General features: G+C 35.0%; 2 protein-coding genes across 2 annotated transcripts; both read left to right on the top strand.

Annotated features, from left to right (window-relative positions):
• The first annotated feature begins 860 nt into the window (after positions 1-860).
• LOC101636166 (NKG2-A/NKG2-B type II integral membrane protein-like) lies at positions 861-15,281 on the top strand. The gene is made up of 7 exons (XM_012732807.1): positions 861-1,047; positions 1,366-1,464; positions 1,940-1,990; positions 2,497-2,648; positions 7,485-7,544; positions 14,307-14,355; positions 15,100-15,281. The coding sequence occupies exons 1-7, from the start codon at positions 861-863 to the stop codon at positions 15,279-15,281; spliced, it is 780 nt and encodes a 259-aa protein (XP_012588261.1).
• A 38-nt stretch (positions 15,282-15,319) lies between these two features.
• LOC101636394 (NKG2-A/NKG2-B type II integral membrane protein-like) lies at positions 15,320-19,198 on the top strand. The gene is made up of 5 exons (XM_004693157.1): positions 15,320-15,506; positions 16,429-16,482; positions 16,989-17,140; positions 18,744-18,847; positions 19,069-19,198. The coding sequence occupies exons 1-5, from the start codon at positions 15,320-15,322 to the stop codon at positions 19,196-19,198; spliced, it is 627 nt and encodes a 208-aa protein (XP_004693214.1).
• Positions 19,199-19,721: the final 523 nt, after the last annotated feature.

Genomic DNA, 19,721 nt, shown 5'->3' on the forward strand with positions numbered 1-19,721 from the left:
TCTTTTTAGGATTTATTTATTTATGCAAACAGAATTGGGGTAGAGTCCACAGGCAAAGTGGGGAGCAGAAAAGGTATACTGCTGAGGGGAGCAGCCAGTGAGACGGGAGGTCTGCCATGCCATGTGGATCACCTCCCAGACAGGGAATCGAACTCACACAGAGGCAGGTGTGGCCAGCTTGCAGAGCTGCATTCTAGCTGATTGTGCTACCAGGGAGAGCCCTGCTCTCAAATTATATACAACTTGAATGAGGTCTGTTTTATGTAACATTTTCAACCTACAAAATATATTTTTTAAATTTTTAATAATTTCTTAGAACCTCACAATAATTTGAGATCAAATATCATTCACATCATCTCATCTACTTCTTACACATAAGCTTAAATCACTAAGTAATGGTGATTTAATACAAGAAAATGCCATATGCGCTAATCACTATTCCTTGAGTTTTGGAAATTCAGTCTTTAGATGTGAATTAATATAAATTTTGTCACAAAATATAGTGTGTGCTCTACCCTTCCCACACTGACATTTTAATTTTAACATAATTATTCTGAAATTATTCCAAAATTTCTCAAAAATCTCACTTTAAATAATTAAGGATATTGTTATCATCGATTTGTTTGTTTCTAAACAATTTTTTTTATTTCTCCAACTAAAAACATCATGTCAAGCATAGAATACCATCTTAAAAATGACTTATTCTGTCATAAAACTCCTGGTTAAAGCTGTAAGGAAATTCAAAACAGCCTTCCCTCATTTGAAAGCAATAGGAGAACTCAGCCCACATCCCGCCCACACTGACTACACCACTACATCTTCTCACCAAGTACAATTTACTGTGTAGTCAAGCTGCAAGGATGAATAGCCAAAGTGTAATCTATTCAGACCTGAAGCATGCAAAGAACTCAACAAGACAGCAAAGAAAACCTGAAGACACTGAAAGATCCATTTCAGTAGCCAACCAAGAAATAACCTATTCAGAATTTGACTTTCAAAATGCTTCTCAGGCTCTTCAGGGGAGTGACAAGACATACCGCTGCAAAGGTAAAGTGTTTACTAGACACACAGTGTAATTGTTGAGGGATGGCTGTGGTGTGCGTAGGGAGGAAGCTCGCTTGTCTCATTTGTGAAGATCAGAATTTGAAGTTGGAATTGAAGATTCTAATGTGAAATGTAAAGACTAATTTTTTCAGACATTGTTGTCATTGAGTAACTACTCATGATTATTATGTATAAAGAAAATACAATGGTGTATGATGGGAGAAATATTATGGTGGGAAGCATCGGTCTGAGATCCAAGTTTATATATGGGATTCCCTGACTTCATCTCTCCTGCTCAGTGTTCTATCTCTCTCCCTGCAGGCTCACCAGGACCCTCTGAGAAACGCTTTGCAGGGATCTTGGGTATTATTTGCTTTGTCTTGATACACATCATTGCAGCAGTGGTCATTATTAGGTCCTGTAAGTAAATTTTGGAAAGACTATAAGAAACATTCCACTTAATGATAATCAATCACTCTACATATTTCATCATATTAAGGAATAAAACTCTCATTTTAATATGTTTATTTAGACTAAATGTGGAAAGTTATTCAGAACTTGTCAATAGTATAAATGACAATGAACATAGAGAACAGTTTTTGCATATTGAAATTTTGTAATTCAAAACATGCTTTAGGATACTAAAAGACCTTTTTGAGAAATACAAATTATTTCTGGGGCTTTGCTAAGATAAGTATAAACTAACAGAGAATATGGTTTCATCTTTTGTACTTCTGAAATAGCTTTCTTCAAAAGCTCGATACATTTTTGTTTTCTTGGTTAAATCAATTGTACTGCAGCTCATTGTAATTTAAGTCAAACTTCAAACTAAAAACTAATTTCCTTAGAACACCTTTAATGTTTATCAGGATTACTTTTTTTTTTTTCTTTCTAGATGCTGAAACACCAAAGGCAAAAAATTCATCCCTAACAATGACCTCAAAAGGTATATAATGATTTCCCAATTTCTGATGTTAATACAGTTTATATTTTCTCACTATGTTAGAGAAGGGAGAAATACAAAAAATTGAATTACAAATTTAGATCACAAGTAATGATTGTTAAAATGGTCATGTTATACAATAATAAAGATAAACAGTCATTTAAAATCATCTTACTCATTGTTGCCAATTAGTTCAAATGTCCTACTGTTCCAAGTGAGTTAAATATTTCCATTCAAAACAGTATTTTGTTCACTAGATATTCAAAACATGTAGAGAGTAGTTTCACTTGTAAGTTTGTTTGTATAAGCCCAATCCTTAGGAGAGAGTAACTGTTTTTCTCTGAGTGTCTGTATGTGTCTTTTTCAATGTACCAGCTGAGCTGTCAGGAGGCATAATTATGCTATTTTATGTGTGTGTGTGTGTGTCTACACCCATGAAAATTTAATGATTTTAAATTCTTTTAAAAATTCATCTTGAATTTTGGTAATAATTAATAGTCTTTCCACAGCATATTCTTGTGGCCTTTGCCCAAAAGACTGGATAACATACTCCAACAACTGCTATCACATCAGTAATGAAAAAAAACCCTGGAACGAGACCATGACAGCCTGTACTTCTAAGAACTCTCACCTGCTCTGCATGGATAATCAGGAAGATGGGGTAAGATTTAAAATATTTTATTAAAATATTATTTTGGTCAAAATTATACTTACTGATTGCATCTATTCTTGTGGGAATATATGTAGTTTTACTGCAAAACTTGATACTCTGTTGTTTGACTTCATATTGTTTTTCTGTTTCACATTGTGAATGCACATTTGGTCATTTTTGATTCTAGTTTTTCATAGAAAACCGAGTTTCTATAGATGCTTCAAGTAAACTGTGCTGTTCAGTTTTACCACACATCAAGGAAACTAAATATATGATGATTTAGTTTCCTTTAATTAAGTGAAATAAATCCAGGCAATTACAATTTACAAGTGAACAAGAAGCCCCAAGCCCCATTAGTGCCACCTGAGTGCATTCTGTTCACTTCTCTGTGCTCAGTAACCACTGCGCTATCTTGTCTGCTATCTCTACTTAATTTTGAGGATTACATAAATGGAAAATGGATTTTATGTATTTCTTTTCATGCTCATGTGAAATGTGCAGTTCCTCCATAATTTTGCATTTATCTTCAACTTTTCATTATCACTGCTATATAATATACTAGCATGACACTTCTGTTATGCTTAGACATTTAATTGGTGGGTGTGCTGAATAATTAGTTTATGATATTTCTCCTGTATGACCTTCTTCTATATACTACATTGTGTTTGTAACAATATGCCTATTATGAATAAATATGTAGTATATAATACATTATATTTGACAATATAAATATTATATTTAAATACTATAATAATCTACAAATGTAATTACATTATAATAATAGCTACAATTAAATAATTTATGTTGCATCAAATGTACCAAATAACTTTGCTGGATCATAAATATGGATATATGTTAATTTATTAAATTGCCCGAGTGTATAAATTTTTTTATGAAAGTATACATTTTAGTGTCTGATTTTTTTTTACCTAGAAGCTGTTGTTATATTGTACTTATGATTACTTTTTATTTTGTGAACTATAAGTAATATGTTTTCACCGTGATTTAACATTTTTACTCTACTGTTATATCCATTAATGATCAAAACCTACTAATGTATTAATTTTGCATTTTGATTTCTTCATATGTCCTGAAAATAATTCTTTTTTTTTCTACATCTATCATTTGCAAATATTTTGTCTAACTCTTGTGATTTTTCTTTTCCCTTGCAGGAGAAGAAGTATTTTATTTTGATTAATTACACTCATCATCAGTGTTTTCGTTTATGGCTAATTATTTTTGGCATTGTTTCTAAAAAAAATCTTAAGTCAAAGACTTTTTGCATTTTTTATGCTATGACATCTTAAGGCTTACACTTCGCTGTACAAACTATTGAGCTTATTTCAGCATATAGTATGAAGGATACAGAAAATTATCATTATGTAATTGTTATTTTGTATATTGGTAGCCAACTATTTCAACAGCATTGATTAGAAAGACTACTTTCTTCACTTAGTGAGTCTTCATCTTTGCTGAAATCTGTATGTCATATATGTGTGCATATACTTGTGCATTTTCTAATCTGGATCTGGTTGGTTATCTACTTGAATCCAACCCATACTTTAAACACTGTCTAACTTAAAATAAGTTTTATTATTTTATAGTAGTAACCTTTCAATGCTGTCCTGTGTGTGCCAGGTATTTTCATGGGTATTTCCTTTTTATCCGTATCTTTTAAATTTTTTCTTGCTTTTTAAGTGAAAACATTTATTTTATGTCTTTCTTCTCCTGAATTACTTTGTTGATTATAGTTTGTATAATCCCCCACTCATTTGGTGAATGGCATGAGTTAATCTTTCATTACAGCTGAGTATTAGTCTATAGTGTGTGTGTATATATATATATATATATATAATATATATATTATAAAATGTTGTGATGAACACAGGTGTGAATTCATCCCTTCAAATAAGTGTTTTGTATTCTTTGAGTAGATATTATATGGTAGTTGGATTTACTGTTGGTGTGAATGTAGACTGGTCAGACCTGTATGGAAAACAGTATGGAACTTTCTCAAAACTTCATATCACACATTAAAAAAAAAAAAAGCTTTGCTTTTCAATTTTTACCACACATTTTAATCATGATCATTAAGATTAAAATTAAGTGAAAATAATCAGGTGATTACAACTCAGTGATGCTGGCAAAGCTATACCTTTTCTCTAAGCCCTGTTTTACTTCTAACAGGAAATATTTTGTGTATTCTCAGTTTACTATTATTCAGTATTAAGTATTTTCTAAAATATTGTGCTTATTTGTTTCTATTTTGAGCTCTATATCTTCTAGAAATGCAACAAGATTGTTTAGAAATTCACATGCTTCATATAAGTAATTGTGAAATTCTATATGCCAGCTGTGTCTCAGTATTCCACAGTTTATTGATTTTCTTTTGAGCTGTTCTCATATTTGTTTTTTCATAGAACTTTTTAAGCACCTTTCAAGTTTTCGCATGGGTTAACCTTGCCCAAAGAACCTATAGTTATTCACAGACATTGCCATTGGACTCAGCTTTCCCTTCCAATCCGTAAGTAGTTTTTGGGAACTATAACATTGTATTCCTTAAACGGCTTACTCATAGTAGTAAAAACCAATATGTTAATGATGCTAGAGCATAATTGCATACTTAGTGATTTTTGGAATCATCAGGACCATTGAAATGGTTACATTGGAAATATTCCAATATAAATTGGTATTCTAATATAAAGTCCAATATAAACCTACAGTGAAAATATTCAGCCTTAGATATAATTATTTGTTCAGATACATTGTTTAGTGTTTAGTCAACACAGTATTAGCTAATAACTAATATTAATTCATATTACATGTTATGGCTATTGATTTTTTGTTGTTTTCTTCATTGCAGCATTTTACAATCTTCAGAGAAGAATAAGTTTTGTCCATATTTTGATTTTCTTACAAAAAATGTTTCTTTTGACTTTTGTGTAGTAGAAAAACTTTATATCTGTAAGCATTGGGCACATTGGCTTCCCTGAATTTAGTTAATACCACTCATCATCTGTAAAGTCCACATTTCTAGCTTTTGGCTACTTTCTTAGAATTTTATATTAAAATATTTTATTTTATATATATTTTACGTCAGTCTTCAATTTCATACAATGCATGTTTTATCATTTTTTATATGGGACCTCAGAATCCCCACCAATTCACCCGTAGACCATCACGATAGCCCCTTGTGCACTTCCCACCCCTGTTTGGGTCCAATTTCCTCCCCCCCAAGAAGTCTCCGGTTTATAGTTTCCTGTTGACTTTGTTATTGACTTTTGTTATAATGACTTTTTTCCCCACCCCTTACTTCGGTCCCCTACATTCCTCCTATAAGATAAATCATCCAGTATTTTTCTTTTTGTTTTTCTTTCTGGCAAATTCATCATTTTTAGAAAACTGGGAGGTTGGCGCTGCTATTTTGCCCAATCCCCTGTTCCCACACAGCACAGCTTCCCCCATTAACAACATCAGTACCAAGATGGCACATCAGTTACGGAGGAGGGATCCACATTGAAGCATCACAAACATTCCACTTCCCAGTTTACTGAGGCTTTGTCAGTGGAATAGTATTTATTATAAATCTTCATATTAGATATATGGCTAGTCCATGTAACACATATTTTGTTGTTTATTAAAATAAACCATGTGTAAACTATAAATCCTAATGACAAGAACTGTTACTTCTTCAAAGCTGAAAGGTGAGTAATTCCACTCTATTTTCTCATCAATTGATTTGTTCTAGCCCTTGGCATTGTTGATGATGAAAATTACACAACCTAAGCTAGCAAATGTTAAGTCATAGACAAATCAGAAGACACAAGAGTGATTAACTATTTGAGGCGGACAGATGTCAGGCTGGTCTGTGGAGCAGGAATACCTCTGCCAGCGTGTCCATGGGCAGAGGCTGGCGGGCAGACACTGTGACAGACTGACCACGGTCACCGGCGAGAGTGAGTGCCCGGCAGGACCTGCACACGTGCCCTGACACCTGTGAATCAAACAGCCACACAAACACCAGGCAGTGGCGAAGAAGCCCCTCTTCTCTGCCAGGTCTCCCTGGTGCTTTTCTTGGAAGATTTATCTATTTTTTCATACAAGAACTGGGGTTCAGGCCAGAGGTGTGGGGCTGTGATACGATTCACCAGAGACAGAGTAAGGGGCTGAACAGGTGAATGAAATGCACTGCTGAGGGCAGCCCCAGGGAGGCAGAAGAGGTCTGCTGTGCCAGGTGGGTCAACTTTCTAGCAGGGAACACTACTTCAGCTGCAGTAGCTGAGGAAAGCTTCACTTAACCCCCTGTGCCATCAGAAAGGGCTCTTCACGGTGCCTTTTACAGCAAAACTTAATGTCCTGTGTGTCGAAGGCAGAAGAGTTTCCACAATCAAGTTCCATGATCTCAGAACAGGACATGGAAGTACAAATTTGGAGCTGAGAGCAATAATTTATTCACTGGAACTCGGCTTACTTTGTAGGCCACAACCAGGAGTTGCTCTATAAGAAACTTTTTGTTCTGCCCATTCCCTTGGAGAATGTGAAGGATGGTAACATAACATCTAGGGAAAGGGATGTTTCAGGTTCCTGCCCCCATTCTATGAAGGAGAGGAGGTGGGCAGGGAGGTGAAGCTGGAGATGAGACCGGCAGAAGGGTGGAGAGAGAGCAAGAAGACTTGGGGAAGCAGAAGAACAAGTGAAAAAGTCATGCTGGCTTCTTGGCCTTGGACTGTATCAGATACTTCGGTGACAGAATCCATACACTTGAAAGGACGTGGCTGAGAGACCATGGGGAGGGTAACAGCGGCAGCCTTGATTTCGATTTTGACTTTGTTCTTTTCCCTCTAGACTTGTACGGCCCTTCTGTCCCTTTCCTGTGGGTCCCCACCAGACAGTACCATGGACTTGGTAGGCTTTTTGGTCTCAGCAACTCTGCTTTGAGCCAACCCTGTTTGTCTGGGCTTTTACCGGCAGGGCATGGGTAACTTTGGTGCATGATTTGGAAACTATATTCTTTCTCTTCTCTTTATTGCCTACTAGTTGTGTTGATTTTTTTTTTCCCCAGTGAATGTCTTATGATCTAGATTTTATTTTGTTTTTATATTGTGCATGGAAGAACCTATTTAAAGCAGTTATCCCTCACCCTACCCTGTAGCAAATAACACCAAAGTGTACCTTCTGAATATGTCCAAATAAAATATTATCATGGTTATATTTATATTAGATATGATAGGAAATTTCATAGGTAGTCATCACATCTTTTAAAAAGTGTCATTATTTTGAATGGGTCTTGAGCGGGCCAATGTACCATATCTATCATGCTGATAAGGGCCTAGAGCATACACCTCTAAATAAAAAGAAGGGGAGAGGAAGAAAGAGAGAGAATTTGGGGGTGGTATAACCAGTCAAAATGCATGAGAGACAGGAATATGTGAAATAACTAGTCAGCACTTTGAAAAATTATCAGGAGAGAATTTATCAATATGATCTAATGGAACTATCCTGGAGAGATTAGAGCTACTGTAAAAACAGTCTTTCAATGACTCTGAGTAATCAGTGTCTTTTAGGTTTTTCTGTTGTCTCATTTTCACCCCTGTTGAGATTCAGGAATTTTAAAAGTTACCTTGTTTTATTAAATTCTCTTGCACTCCCTCTCTATCAGTTTTTATTATCATGTTTAGAAAAACACTTGTGGGAAGCATAAAATATTAGTAACAAGAAGCATTAAAAGCTAAGAGCATTTATATAGCTCACACAGCTAGTTATTGATAACATTCAGGAAAAATTTCATAATTTCACAATGATTCAGAAAAATGCATGCCCTAATTCTGTTAACAAGCCGAAGAGCTGACCTAGCTGATTACTATTTACAAAATAAATATTTCCTAGACTTTCATTTCTTTTAATACAAGCATATTCTGTACATTTGCTATACTTATCCTCTATAAAAGTGCATAGACGATATATAATTAATCTTGACTAATCTCATACAATTTCTAAGTTATAGCTGTAACTAATTGCTAACTATGTGTGGTAAACAACCCTGATCTCACTGACATTTAAAAATAAGTGTTTACGTCTCAGTCGCCCATTTGTGGTTTGACTGTTTAGTTGGTGTGAGCCGGACAGGTAGGAGCTTCACTTCAGACTACAGTCGGCCCAGGTTTTGTTTTTTTACATGTATTTTGTTCCTTGAGCACTGAGCCAACAGGTACATGACCTTCTCACAGGCGAGGTTAGCAATGTGTGAGGGACAAGCAGAAAAGTGTTACTTATGGCCAACCTCAGGACTCAGGCCGTCACTTTCCCATTCACGTGATGTTCTCAAAATAAATCACACAGTCAAATAAATGATCATTGATTATATACCAGCAAGCTCTACTCACTGTGTTCAGAGGGGAAAACTAATCTTATCTACCACAATAGTCATTGGAATGGTTTTGTCCGAGTATTTTGTGAGAAAAATGACTATTAAAATGGAAAATGGGGAAAAATAGTAGCTCCTTCATTTCCCATGTAGGTTATGACTTTCTCTGTGCTAAAAATACTCATGAAGTTGTCTTCTGTGCTGGTACAGTTATACAGATGCTCTCATCAGGGACCTGGATCAATGTACAAATAGGGAACCAGCATGGTGTGAAGTCTCAGGACATAAACTAGAAGCATAGAGTGGGGTGGGGTGGGCTGAGGGGTCACAACTGGGGAAGGAAGAGCAGAGACATAGTGATGGTTCAGGGGTGCTGTGGTGGTGGGAGAACTAAAGGACTATCCTGCCCAAAAAGGAACAATGATATCAGAAATATAAATAATAATAATAAAAATAAACTTTAGGCCTTGAACAATGAAATTGAATCCTTTGAATGTAACTCTACCTGTATCCTATTAACACTGTGACTTAATTGTATGACATTTCTGGCTCAGATTCCTCTCATAAAATATGATGGAAATAGTATCCTATAAACATAATTTGCAAAACTACCTGCAGATTATTATTATTATTATTTACACTTGAAAAGCATTAGAGTACAATTTAGTGAGGTTAAAAATGACACCCCCACTCCTGGCCCAGCAGACAGGTCTGGGAGGCTTTCATAGCTAAGGGGTTCGATAAGGCTGCCTTGGGGACTGGGCAGTGAAATCCAGCACCATGACCAGAAAAACTAGCCCAGCTCCAGGGACGCAGGAGCAGAGACCAGGACATGTTCCTGTGACAAAGTCCAGTGCAGGAGACCAGGCGTGCCAGCAGCTAACTGGTGCAAACCTGCACCCCAAGTTAAAAAGCCTGAGAAAACGGGGTCATAGAGAGCCTCCAGTCTTCCTTCCCCAGCAGGCCTCCACTGCTCCTCCTCTTAGCAGTGTATTTCAGTAAACCCACCTTTTCTCTTCTCCACTCGGTCTCTGGTGAATCCTTTCACACACACCCGACCCCACCTCCCACATACACACCTTAGGCCTAACCCTGATCTCCCCACAACAAAAAGTACAAAAAGCATTTCTGGCCACATAAGTACTGACTAAATCACACTTCTTTTTCCTGAAATACTCTTCACCTCCATCACCAGCCATGTGACCATAACTGTGGTGTCCTCATAGGTCTGCTCTGAGGAGTAAATGATATAATGATTAAGGATCCTTAAAGCAAAGCTTAAATCCACTAAGTTCTTGCTACATGTGACTTATTCACATCTTGTTTTCCTACATGTCGAATATGTGTGCATCCTAGGAGGACCTGAAAGCTAAATATTTGTCTTTTTTAACCTATCTAATACCTACTGTTTACCTACATTAGTTACAGCCGGCCATCAAAAAAAAAAAAAAGGTCTTATTAAACGATTCAGCAATTCAGTCATAGATATTGAAGATATTTGCAAAGAAAGATTTTTAAAAATTTCTACACATTATGTCTGCACAATTAATGAAACTAATTTCTTGCCATTCATGTACCCCATAATTTAAATCAAGTTGCAATTATTGTTCTTTTTCTCTCTCTCTCTCTCTCTTTTTAAAGATTTATTTATTTATGCATATAGAAATGGGGTACAAGCCAAAGGTGCAGGGGTGGTGAGAGGATTCACCAGGAACAGAAAGGGGAGCAGAACAGGCAGATCTATGAGGTACACTGCTGAGGGGAGCAGCAGGCCCATGAGGAGAGGTCTGCTGGCCATGTGGGTCACCTCAGGGGTGGGGGATCGAACTTGCACTGAAGCAGCTGGGGCTGGCTTGCAATGCTGCGTCCTAACCCGTTGTGCCACCAGGGAGGGCCCAAAATTTATTATATTTTTGTTGAAGCAGCGCAGAATTTATGTTCTTTATTGGCAAATAGTTCTAAGAGGGGAGGGCTGAACTGGTATCTAATGTTCCAATTTAGTAATCTGAAAACTTGTCTTCTTGGTTATTATTGAAGGTAAAGTTACAGATGAGACATTAGCATTCAGAACTGCTGTCCTTGCATTTTTGAAGTTCTTCTCCTAAGGACAAGTACTACCTATTTTAGTTTCTCCAAAGATAATAAATATGTAAATTTCCAGAATGGTTCTGACTTGAAAAAGGACCATAGCCTAATTAAATGAACCCAAAGTCACTCTAAATAGGAGATTGATGTTTTTGTTTCCTAATTCACTTTCTGTTCTAAATGATCTATGTCAATATTGCCCAAATCCTCTCAGAATTTATGGAATAAAGTTCAATAACTTCAACAGCAAACTGAAAATAAAAATAATACATACAATAAAATATGACCAGAGAGGAACCTTGAATTTAAGTAAGTATATTGAAATCAAGATTCCCAGAGGTAAAATAATTACATACCTCTTTCAAATTTTATAAAAAGACATTTATAGCCAAGGAATCTGGATTTCTGCTTATGGTATCAGTAAGTGCTTCCTGAACCCTGCCACTGTAACAATAATAAATTCTGGTCAAAGTGCAGTGTGCTTTGAGACAGTGGTGGGAGGCAAGTAGAAATCAGAATTTTGACAAATAGAAAGTGAGGTGAGAAGAAAGAAATGACACCAAGAAAAAAATAAAATTATAATGATATTTAGATCAATAGCTATGCATATACTTAAATTTAAGTTTATATTTAAATTTATATTTAAATTTAAGTTTATATTTAAATTTGTATTTAAATTTAAGTTTATATTTAAATTTAAATTTAAATTAAATTTAAATTTAAGTTTATAACTATGCATATAAGTAAGTTAATTTTTACTCTTGAAAATTGGCATTGTTTTTGAGTAATAATTCAGAAGTTTTCTTCAGTATATCCTTGTGGTCCTTGCCTGAATGAGTGATTTATATTTTCCAACAGTTGCCGTTATATCAGTAATACCTGAAAAGCCTTGGGTGAGTATCTGACAACCTAATCTTCTAAAAGCTCTAACCTGCTCGATTAGATCATGAAGAAGAAATGGTGAGTTTCTACATGCTTCAGATTTACTTGAATGTTTCTTCAGTCCATGCTAATATTTATGTAACTTATTCATCCTTTATAAAATCTGTAGTTTATTTTAAAGTCTTTTAATACCGATTGTTTGAATTTAGTATTTATTTGTATTTTACACTACCAGTGCTCAGAATCCATTCCTTGCATTTCATCTAAAATAATGTCTCCATAATCTCTTTTTTCATTTATTTTTCTAATTAATTGTATGATGCCTCAAGGAAATTGAACATATCATGGTTGCACAGCTTGATCAGAACGAAAAGAATTACACAATTACAAATCAGATCATGAAATGCTAATCACTGAAGTACAAATGAGATCATGTATTTTCTCATTGCTTCTCTTCAATTCTTATTAATTACTATCTTTACTTTCAAAATTATAGATCTCTTTAACTTTTTTCAGCTCTCTATACATGGCATCATAAAGTATGCATATTTGTGTCCATTCCTTTCATCCACCTAGGATATTTTTGCAATTCATCCAACAGCTACCTGAGCCTGTAGCTAATTTTCACTGCTAATTTATATAGATATAACATTTCAAAATCTATTCCATCTGATATCTTTTGTTGAGGTCATTTGTCTTGAACTCTTGGGACTGATGACACCTCCTGGGTTGAGTACTTATGGTGACAATGTCCTACTTGATGGTACCACATTTTCCATCCACACATCTAGTGGGACAAAATGACCCACTTCCTCTGGCTGCTTAGTATTAATAAATTACTGGGCAAAATTTACCTGGTGTTCATTTATTTGTGTAGAAGACCTGTAGGCAAGAGGTGGGGGGTGAGAGGATTCACCAGAGACAGAATAGGGAGTAGAACAGGAAGATCTATAGAAATACACTGCTGAAGGGAGGTGGGAGGCAGGTCAGGAAAAGTCTGCATGTGCCATGTGGGTCAGCTCCCTGGCTGGGGATCATACTCAGGCCACAATAGTGATAATAAAGCCTCAGCCATCAGGAAGCATTAACCTGGTGTTTCTAAGTAGGAATCCCTTCATTGTCCAATAATGGTTTTACCTTATGTTGTAACAGTTTTTCACATACTATAGTGTTTACCAGTCCATGTTGTATGGTACATGTTTCCATCTTTTTATGTCCATCTTTGTATGCCTTGAGAGTTAAAATACAGTTGAAAATGTTTAGTATAATTAGTAGCAAATCTTATTAAATACCAAAGAGGATGCAAATTAGTGTAGTTTCTGTGGAAAATGGTGTGGAGATTTCTTAAGAAAATAGAAATAGGAATTTTGTGTGACCCAGCAATAGCTCTATTAGGTATCAATCCTAAAAGAATGAAAACTTCAATACAAAAGGATCTCTGTATGACTATATTCATAGCAGTACTTTCCATAATTATCCCATCATGAAGCCAACCTAAGCACCTCCAATAATGGATAAATTCTGGGATATATATCCAATGGAATACTACACCGATATTGAAAAGATGAAATATTGACTTTTGGAACAAAGTGGATGGATTTTGAGGTGATTATATTAAGTAAATAATTCAAAAAGTGAAAGATATTGGAGGCTTCACTTATCTGTGGAATATAAATAAACAAAAACAAACACAGATGAAACACAAAGAATAATTTTGGGTTTAGTAAAGATAATTAAACTGCTACCAGGAGAATGGGGGAAGGGCAAACAGAGAGGGGGATGGGCTATAGACTTGGGTGATTTGTGGAGGTAAATTATGCACATATTGTGAAGCAAAAAGATAATCCCAAATTAAAATTAAAAAAAGAAAAAAACAACTTATGAAGTTGAAAAAAGCTGTTTATCAGATAATACTATTATTATAATAATGACTTATTAAGAGTATAAAGAAGTATGTCATGTCAAGAGTTAACCAACGTCTAAATATAGAATTAAACACCTCAGAGAGTCAGAAAAAAACCTCTACATTTGTGATTGAGATGGAAGTTAACAACATGCGTGGATCCAATATTTTTTTAGATTCTGAGAACAATTTCTCAGAGACACTCATCCATGGACACACTCAATGACATACAATGAGCCATATTCTTCTAGAATGTGGAGATGTGCAATGAGATAATCTGTCTTCAGAATAGCCCAAGTATAACAATTTCCTGTTCAAACTTTAAGTGACATTTTGATGAGAAATCTACTTTTTCCACTCTTGCTTCACTCAGCCTTCACAGACCAGCTGTGAAGATTTCAGATACTGTTTTTTTTCTTGTTTTTGTTTATAGGGTAACCAGACCCCCACTAGAGCATGCATGACTTCCTGGCTGACAGCAGGTATGTGCTGCTGCTCTCTTACCTTTCTGCTGTCTCTACTCTCCCTAAACTTTTAATAGGAGATTACAAATGGTTATGTTCTGTGACAACTAATACACTATTTACTATCAAACAAAATAAAACACTGATATCTTTATTTGAGTAATTCAAAGCATAAAACAAGAACAGTATGATATTCAAGGATTTCTTAGCATATTCACATACTTGCCAGTAGAGTATTAAGCTAATCAAACATACTTGCATAATCAAGTTTGTAAACAAATGCAATTTACCCCAAAATCCCATACACAACATGGTAATAGTTTATTTTGGAATTTTAAAAATTTATTCACAATACTATGATGATTCAGAAAGATAGGGTCCCATTTCTTCAGGTATATTTACATTTACATAACATTCCTTTACAATTTTAATGATTTATCAGAACTCTGAAATAATTAGAGATAAATATAATCTCCTAACATTTCATCCCATTTTAAAAATAAGTTTAAGGCTAAATAAAAGTTAACTTGTGTAGGAAATAAATATATACACGAATACTCCCATTGCCCCAACTTTCGAGTGCTCAATCTTTAGACATTCTTGGATTTAAAAATTGTTGTAATTTTATTTCTTTTACAGCATTTCCATTTTAACACATTTATACTACAGTGTAAAATGGGGTCTGAGAAATTACACTTTAAATTAATAAGGATAGTAATATTAACAAGCTTCTTTAGTCTTAGGTAATTGTTTGCACTTTAGCAAAGGGTAATGTGTCCAATATTGAAGACCATTTTAAGAAATACTTATTCGGTCAATATCAGGAAACACCTGAACACAGCTCTGAGACTTTTACATCGTGCAATTGCATCAGAGTCAGAAGCTCCTGCCACACTCCACCCCATTGGCTGCACGAGGGATCTTGTCATCATGTGCACTATTAACTACCTTAGTTCAGTGATCACAGAGCAGAGCTGCAGAGATGAGTAACGAAAGGGTAACCTATGCAGAGCTCAGTGTGGCAAAGGACTCCAATCGACACCAAGTGAAACCCAAGGGCACCAAAATCTCCATTCCGTTAGCTGAGAAGGAACTAACCTATGCACAGTTAAGTCTCCAAAATACTTCACAAGCTCATCAAGGGAATGGCAAGAAGAACCACTGCAAAGGTAACATATTTAGTAGAGATGCAATAGAACTGTTCGAGAATGTGCAATGGGGTTCAGGTGTGAGGGAAGGGTAGGAGAATAAGCTTACGCGTTTTTCATTTGTGAGGGTCAGAATTTGATGTTGGAGTATGATACTCTGATAGGAGAGCTAATGGCTAACTTATTCCAGGGATTTTACAACTCATGGAGTATTATGTTTACTGAAAATACAGTGGTATTTCCTGGGAGAAAGGTTACAATGGGAGATAAAGTTCTGGTGTCCAAGTTTATATAATGACTACTGTGCATGTAAACTGTCTGAACAACTGTCTCCATTTTCCTTTCTCAGTGTTTCCATTTCTCTCACTGCAGGCTCACTAGCACATCCAGAGAAATATATTGCTGGGCTCCTGGGCTTCATCTGCCTTGTCTTGATATGCGTTATTGCAGCATTGATCCCTACTTACTTACACTGTAAGTAAATTTTGCAAATATAAAGGAGCTTTTCAGTTTCATGATCATATGTGACTTTAAACATTTCATATTAAGAAAGAGAACTTGCATTTCAATGTTTACACTTCGATAAATTGTAGAGTGGTTACGCTGAATTTGTTAAAATATATATAATAGAATGTGCTGAGTGCTCTATACATTCAGATTTCACAACTCAAAAACAATCTTTAGAAGGCTGAAATCACTCACTGAGGAATAAGAATTAATTCAGGAGACTGGTGAAACCAAGACTTAGTAAAGTCTGGTCCTTTATGCTTTTGAAACATCTTTTTTCCAAATGTTCATTATTTTATTCAGGATCCTCATGAAGTTAATTTTACTCCAGATAATTGCATCCTGAGCAATATAGCAAATTTCAAAGTAAGAAATTAAAATTATGATTTATTTAGATAAACATTAATATTTATAAGACTTCCTCCAACTTTTCTAGTGCCTGAAACACAGAATGTGAATGCATCATCCCAAGAAACAGGGGATCAAGCAGGTACACAGTGATTTTCAGAGTTGGGATATCAGTACAATTCATATTTGTCTCTATCTTATACTATACAAAAGTAATTTTGGGCAATTAATTTCAAAATCAGGTAACAAATAAGCAATGAATATAGTGTTCCTTTGTATACAACAAAGAGAATATTCCTTTCACTCACCATACCAATGTTGACAGTTGGCTCAAATGCCTACTTATAATAAAAGATATAATATATATCAATAACTGGAGAGATATAATTAAACATGGGTATGTTTATTGACATTGAAGACACATATAGAGTCAATATATTTTGTGTAGATTTATGCTATACATGCTATAAATTTGAGAAGCTGATCTTTTCTCTTTCTCAGGGACTTTTTTTTTTTTAATATACATAGCAGCCTGTGAGATGCAGAGCTAAATATTTAAAATATCTTATGCAATGCATACAAGTAAATCCATCCTAATTTTTGAAAATCCAAATTTTTTGGGGGGTGATAATTCATAATCTTCTTCAGCCAAACACTGTGGCCCCTGTCCCAAGGAGTGGCTGACATACTCCAACAGCTGCTATTATGTCAATCATGAAAGAAAAACCTGGAAGGACAGCGAGACAGACTGTGCTTCTAAGAAGTCTCAGCTGATCCACATAGATGATCAGGAAGAAATGGTAAGATGCTGAGTATTTCAAATGTTTTATTAAATGTGATTTCATAAATATTACATTTACAGTATTCATCCATGTTTTATATCTATTTTCAGCTTATATTAGAATATTTTCATATTCTATTGTTTGATGTCAAATATGTCATTTATATTTTTATATCATGGATGCATGTTTGATACTGTCCAGTTTGAGCTTTTCATAGAAAACCATGCTAAAATAGACTTGCTACTTAATTTTACCTCAAGGAAACTAAACTCTATATATTTATCATCAAGTGAAAAGATCCAGGTCATTGCAAATTGGATCACAAACTAAAATTTCCAACCCTCACTAAACCCTTTCTTTCCGTATCTTCACTTCTTCCCACCCTCTCATCTTCCTTCTAGAAGTTATACATTTATATATTGTGTTAGGTCTTTAATCCATTTTGATGTAAGTATTGTATATGGGTAAAATGTTCAGTTTACTTCTGTGTGTCAAGATAGTCAGAACTCCTGATACCATTTGTGAATGAAACAGTCCACTCCCCACAGAGTGGTCCTGGTACCCTTGAGGGGTCAGGTATTTCTGGATCCATTGTTAAGTTGTTTCTTCCTTGGAAGAGTAAGGTCTTGGGGTTTCATATCAGTCCATTTCAACCCAAACTTGTGTCCAAGACAAATGCAGGTTCTCTGTGTGGTGACACAGCCTAAGTGCTGGTAGAGCTGGGGCTTTATGACTCCTAACCCCTGATTTTCACATGTCAATTTACCACCAATCTTGCCTGTTCCCTCAATATTATTTCTTTACCATTGTTGTCAACTGTTTAGTCATTTGATTATGATTTGCATTTCTGTCAAGACTCTAGCATGGCATTAATCTCTGTGTGTGTGTTTAGAGGATTGTTCATCCCTTTACAATCAGTTTTCAATTTTTTTTTTATTTTTTCATTCTTTATTCATTTATTTTTTTTCATTCTGGGATCATCTGGTCTCCTCTACACATGTCAACATATTTTCCACCATCCAAGAATGTTCAGATTTAATGTATCCTCATTTCCATAGTAATTTTCCATTATATTTTGAAGTCTTAAAGAAATATGAGCTTGCTCAGTCCTTAACTGACAAATCCAGCATTAGCAACCCCCATGTAATGAACTGAAAAAGAAGGGGGCTATATAACAACCTCCCCCATCTCTGTGTTACTCAAGTCTGCCCCTCTGGTAATAACACCACTGATTTTTACAGTCTTCTACAAACATCGGAAACTATACTTCTCCTTGCACATTCCCTGGGAATGGGGAGCCGTGGGAGCTGTCTGAAGACAGCCCATCGCTTGAGTCTCTAACAACCTTTCTAATGATAAATATTTTGTAAATTATTTTTAGGTTTTGATAAATTTTCAGAGCCTTGAAACTGTTATTTTTGTCAATGTATCCTCCTCACTAATTCATAGCAACTCCTTTTTCTTAAGCATCCAGTGTATTATATTGCAATTGAATGTTACCACAATGGAAAGCATAAACTACTACTAATAAAAAAATCTTAAGTAAAAATGAAATAGCTATTTGTTATTACAAAATATAAACACTCTCATTTGACTTCTTGTACCTTTTGTTTTCCCACAGACGTTTTTGCGCATCTTTTATATCTTCCCATGGGTTGGAGGCTGCTACAACACCAGTGAGGGCAGATGGGTGTGGACAAATGGCTCCAATTTATCTTCCAAACTGTAAGTTTCTTCAGAACTCTTGTGTTTTATGACTTGAAGGAATTCATCTGAGCAAGAAAAAGCAGTATGTGAACAGATATGTAAACAAGTGTTTGTTGTCATCGAAGATTAACAAGTAGATTCAGATTCAAGTATGTAGTTAGTAGTCTAAAATATGCTAATTACTCAACATCTTGTTCTGTGTTGCCAAGATTAATTATGTATTGCATTCTATATTTCAGGCTCACAACACCTCCTTCGAGTGGCAAGAATTGTGCATATTTCAATTTTCAAGATAAGGAAATTTCTTCTGAATCCTGTTCAGAAACAAGAAAATACATATGTAAGCACCGGCTGCATGAGCTAACCTAAATTTTGTACATGCCATTCTCACTATCTGTAAATGACATGTTTTTGTTCCTTTAAAAGTCATATAATCATTTTTGTGTTATTATTTAAATATTATTTAAGAGAGGTTTTGAAATCACAACAAATTAAAAAGATAAAAGAATTCCACACAGGCATTAACCAACATGGTGCCTGTTAAAGGAGAGGAATGTACTTCTCGCAGGTCACCTGGGGTCCATCATTCACCTGAGGCTTCACTCCTGATATTGTAGAATTTTTAAGAAAAATTTATATGAAATTTTAAATTATATACCTATGTACATATTGTATTTTTCTAAATGTTTTTTTATTTATTAAAATAAATCAGGTATAGATTGTAAATATTTGATTCATATTTTTAAGCTAAGTGATTATTACTCAACTTTGAATATTTTGAATTTAGCATTGCAAAATGTGTAATAGAGATAGACACCACTGACGTTTATTGTAAAGAATGATTAACTATTTATAGGGGTTGGCCTCCTAAGAGAGGATAAAAAATTTACAA

Source organism: Condylura cristata, unplaced genomic scaffold (genome assembly GCF_000260355.1).
Source record: "Condylura cristata isolate star-nosed mole 26May11 unplaced genomic scaffold, ConCri1.0 scaffold00036, whole genome shotgun sequence".
NCBI lineage: Eukaryota > Metazoa > Chordata > Mammalia > Eulipotyphla > Talpidae > Condylura > Condylura cristata.

What these genes read in the sequence shown, in the direction of transcription:
- LOC101636166 (XM_012732807.1), top strand. Translation starts at nt 861, where the DNA reads ATGAATAGCCAAAGTGTAATCTATTCAGACCTGAAGCATGCAAAGAAC. An exon ending in CAAGACATACCGCTGCAAAG is followed by an intron (nt 1,048 to 1,365) that starts GTAAAGTGTTTA and finishes CTCTCCCTGCAG; the next exon opens with GCTCACCAGGACCCTCTGAG. An exon ending in CAGACAGTACCATGGACTTG is followed by an intron (nt 7,545 to 14,306) that starts GTAGGCTTTTTG and finishes TTTTGTTTATAG; the next exon opens with GGTAACCAGACCCCCACTAG.
- LOC101636394 (XM_004693157.1), top strand. Translation starts at nt 15,320, where the DNA reads ATGAGTAACGAAAGGGTAACCTATGCAGAGCTCAGTGTGGCAAAGGAC. An exon ending in AGAAACAGGGGATCAAGCAG is followed by an intron (nt 16,483 to 16,988) that starts GTACACAGTGAT and finishes AATCTTCTTCAG; the next exon opens with CCAAACACTGTGGCCCCTGT. An exon ending in TCCAATTTATCTTCCAAACT is followed by an intron (nt 18,848 to 19,068) that starts GTAAGTTTCTTC and finishes TCTATATTTCAG; the next exon opens with GCTCACAACACCTCCTTCGA.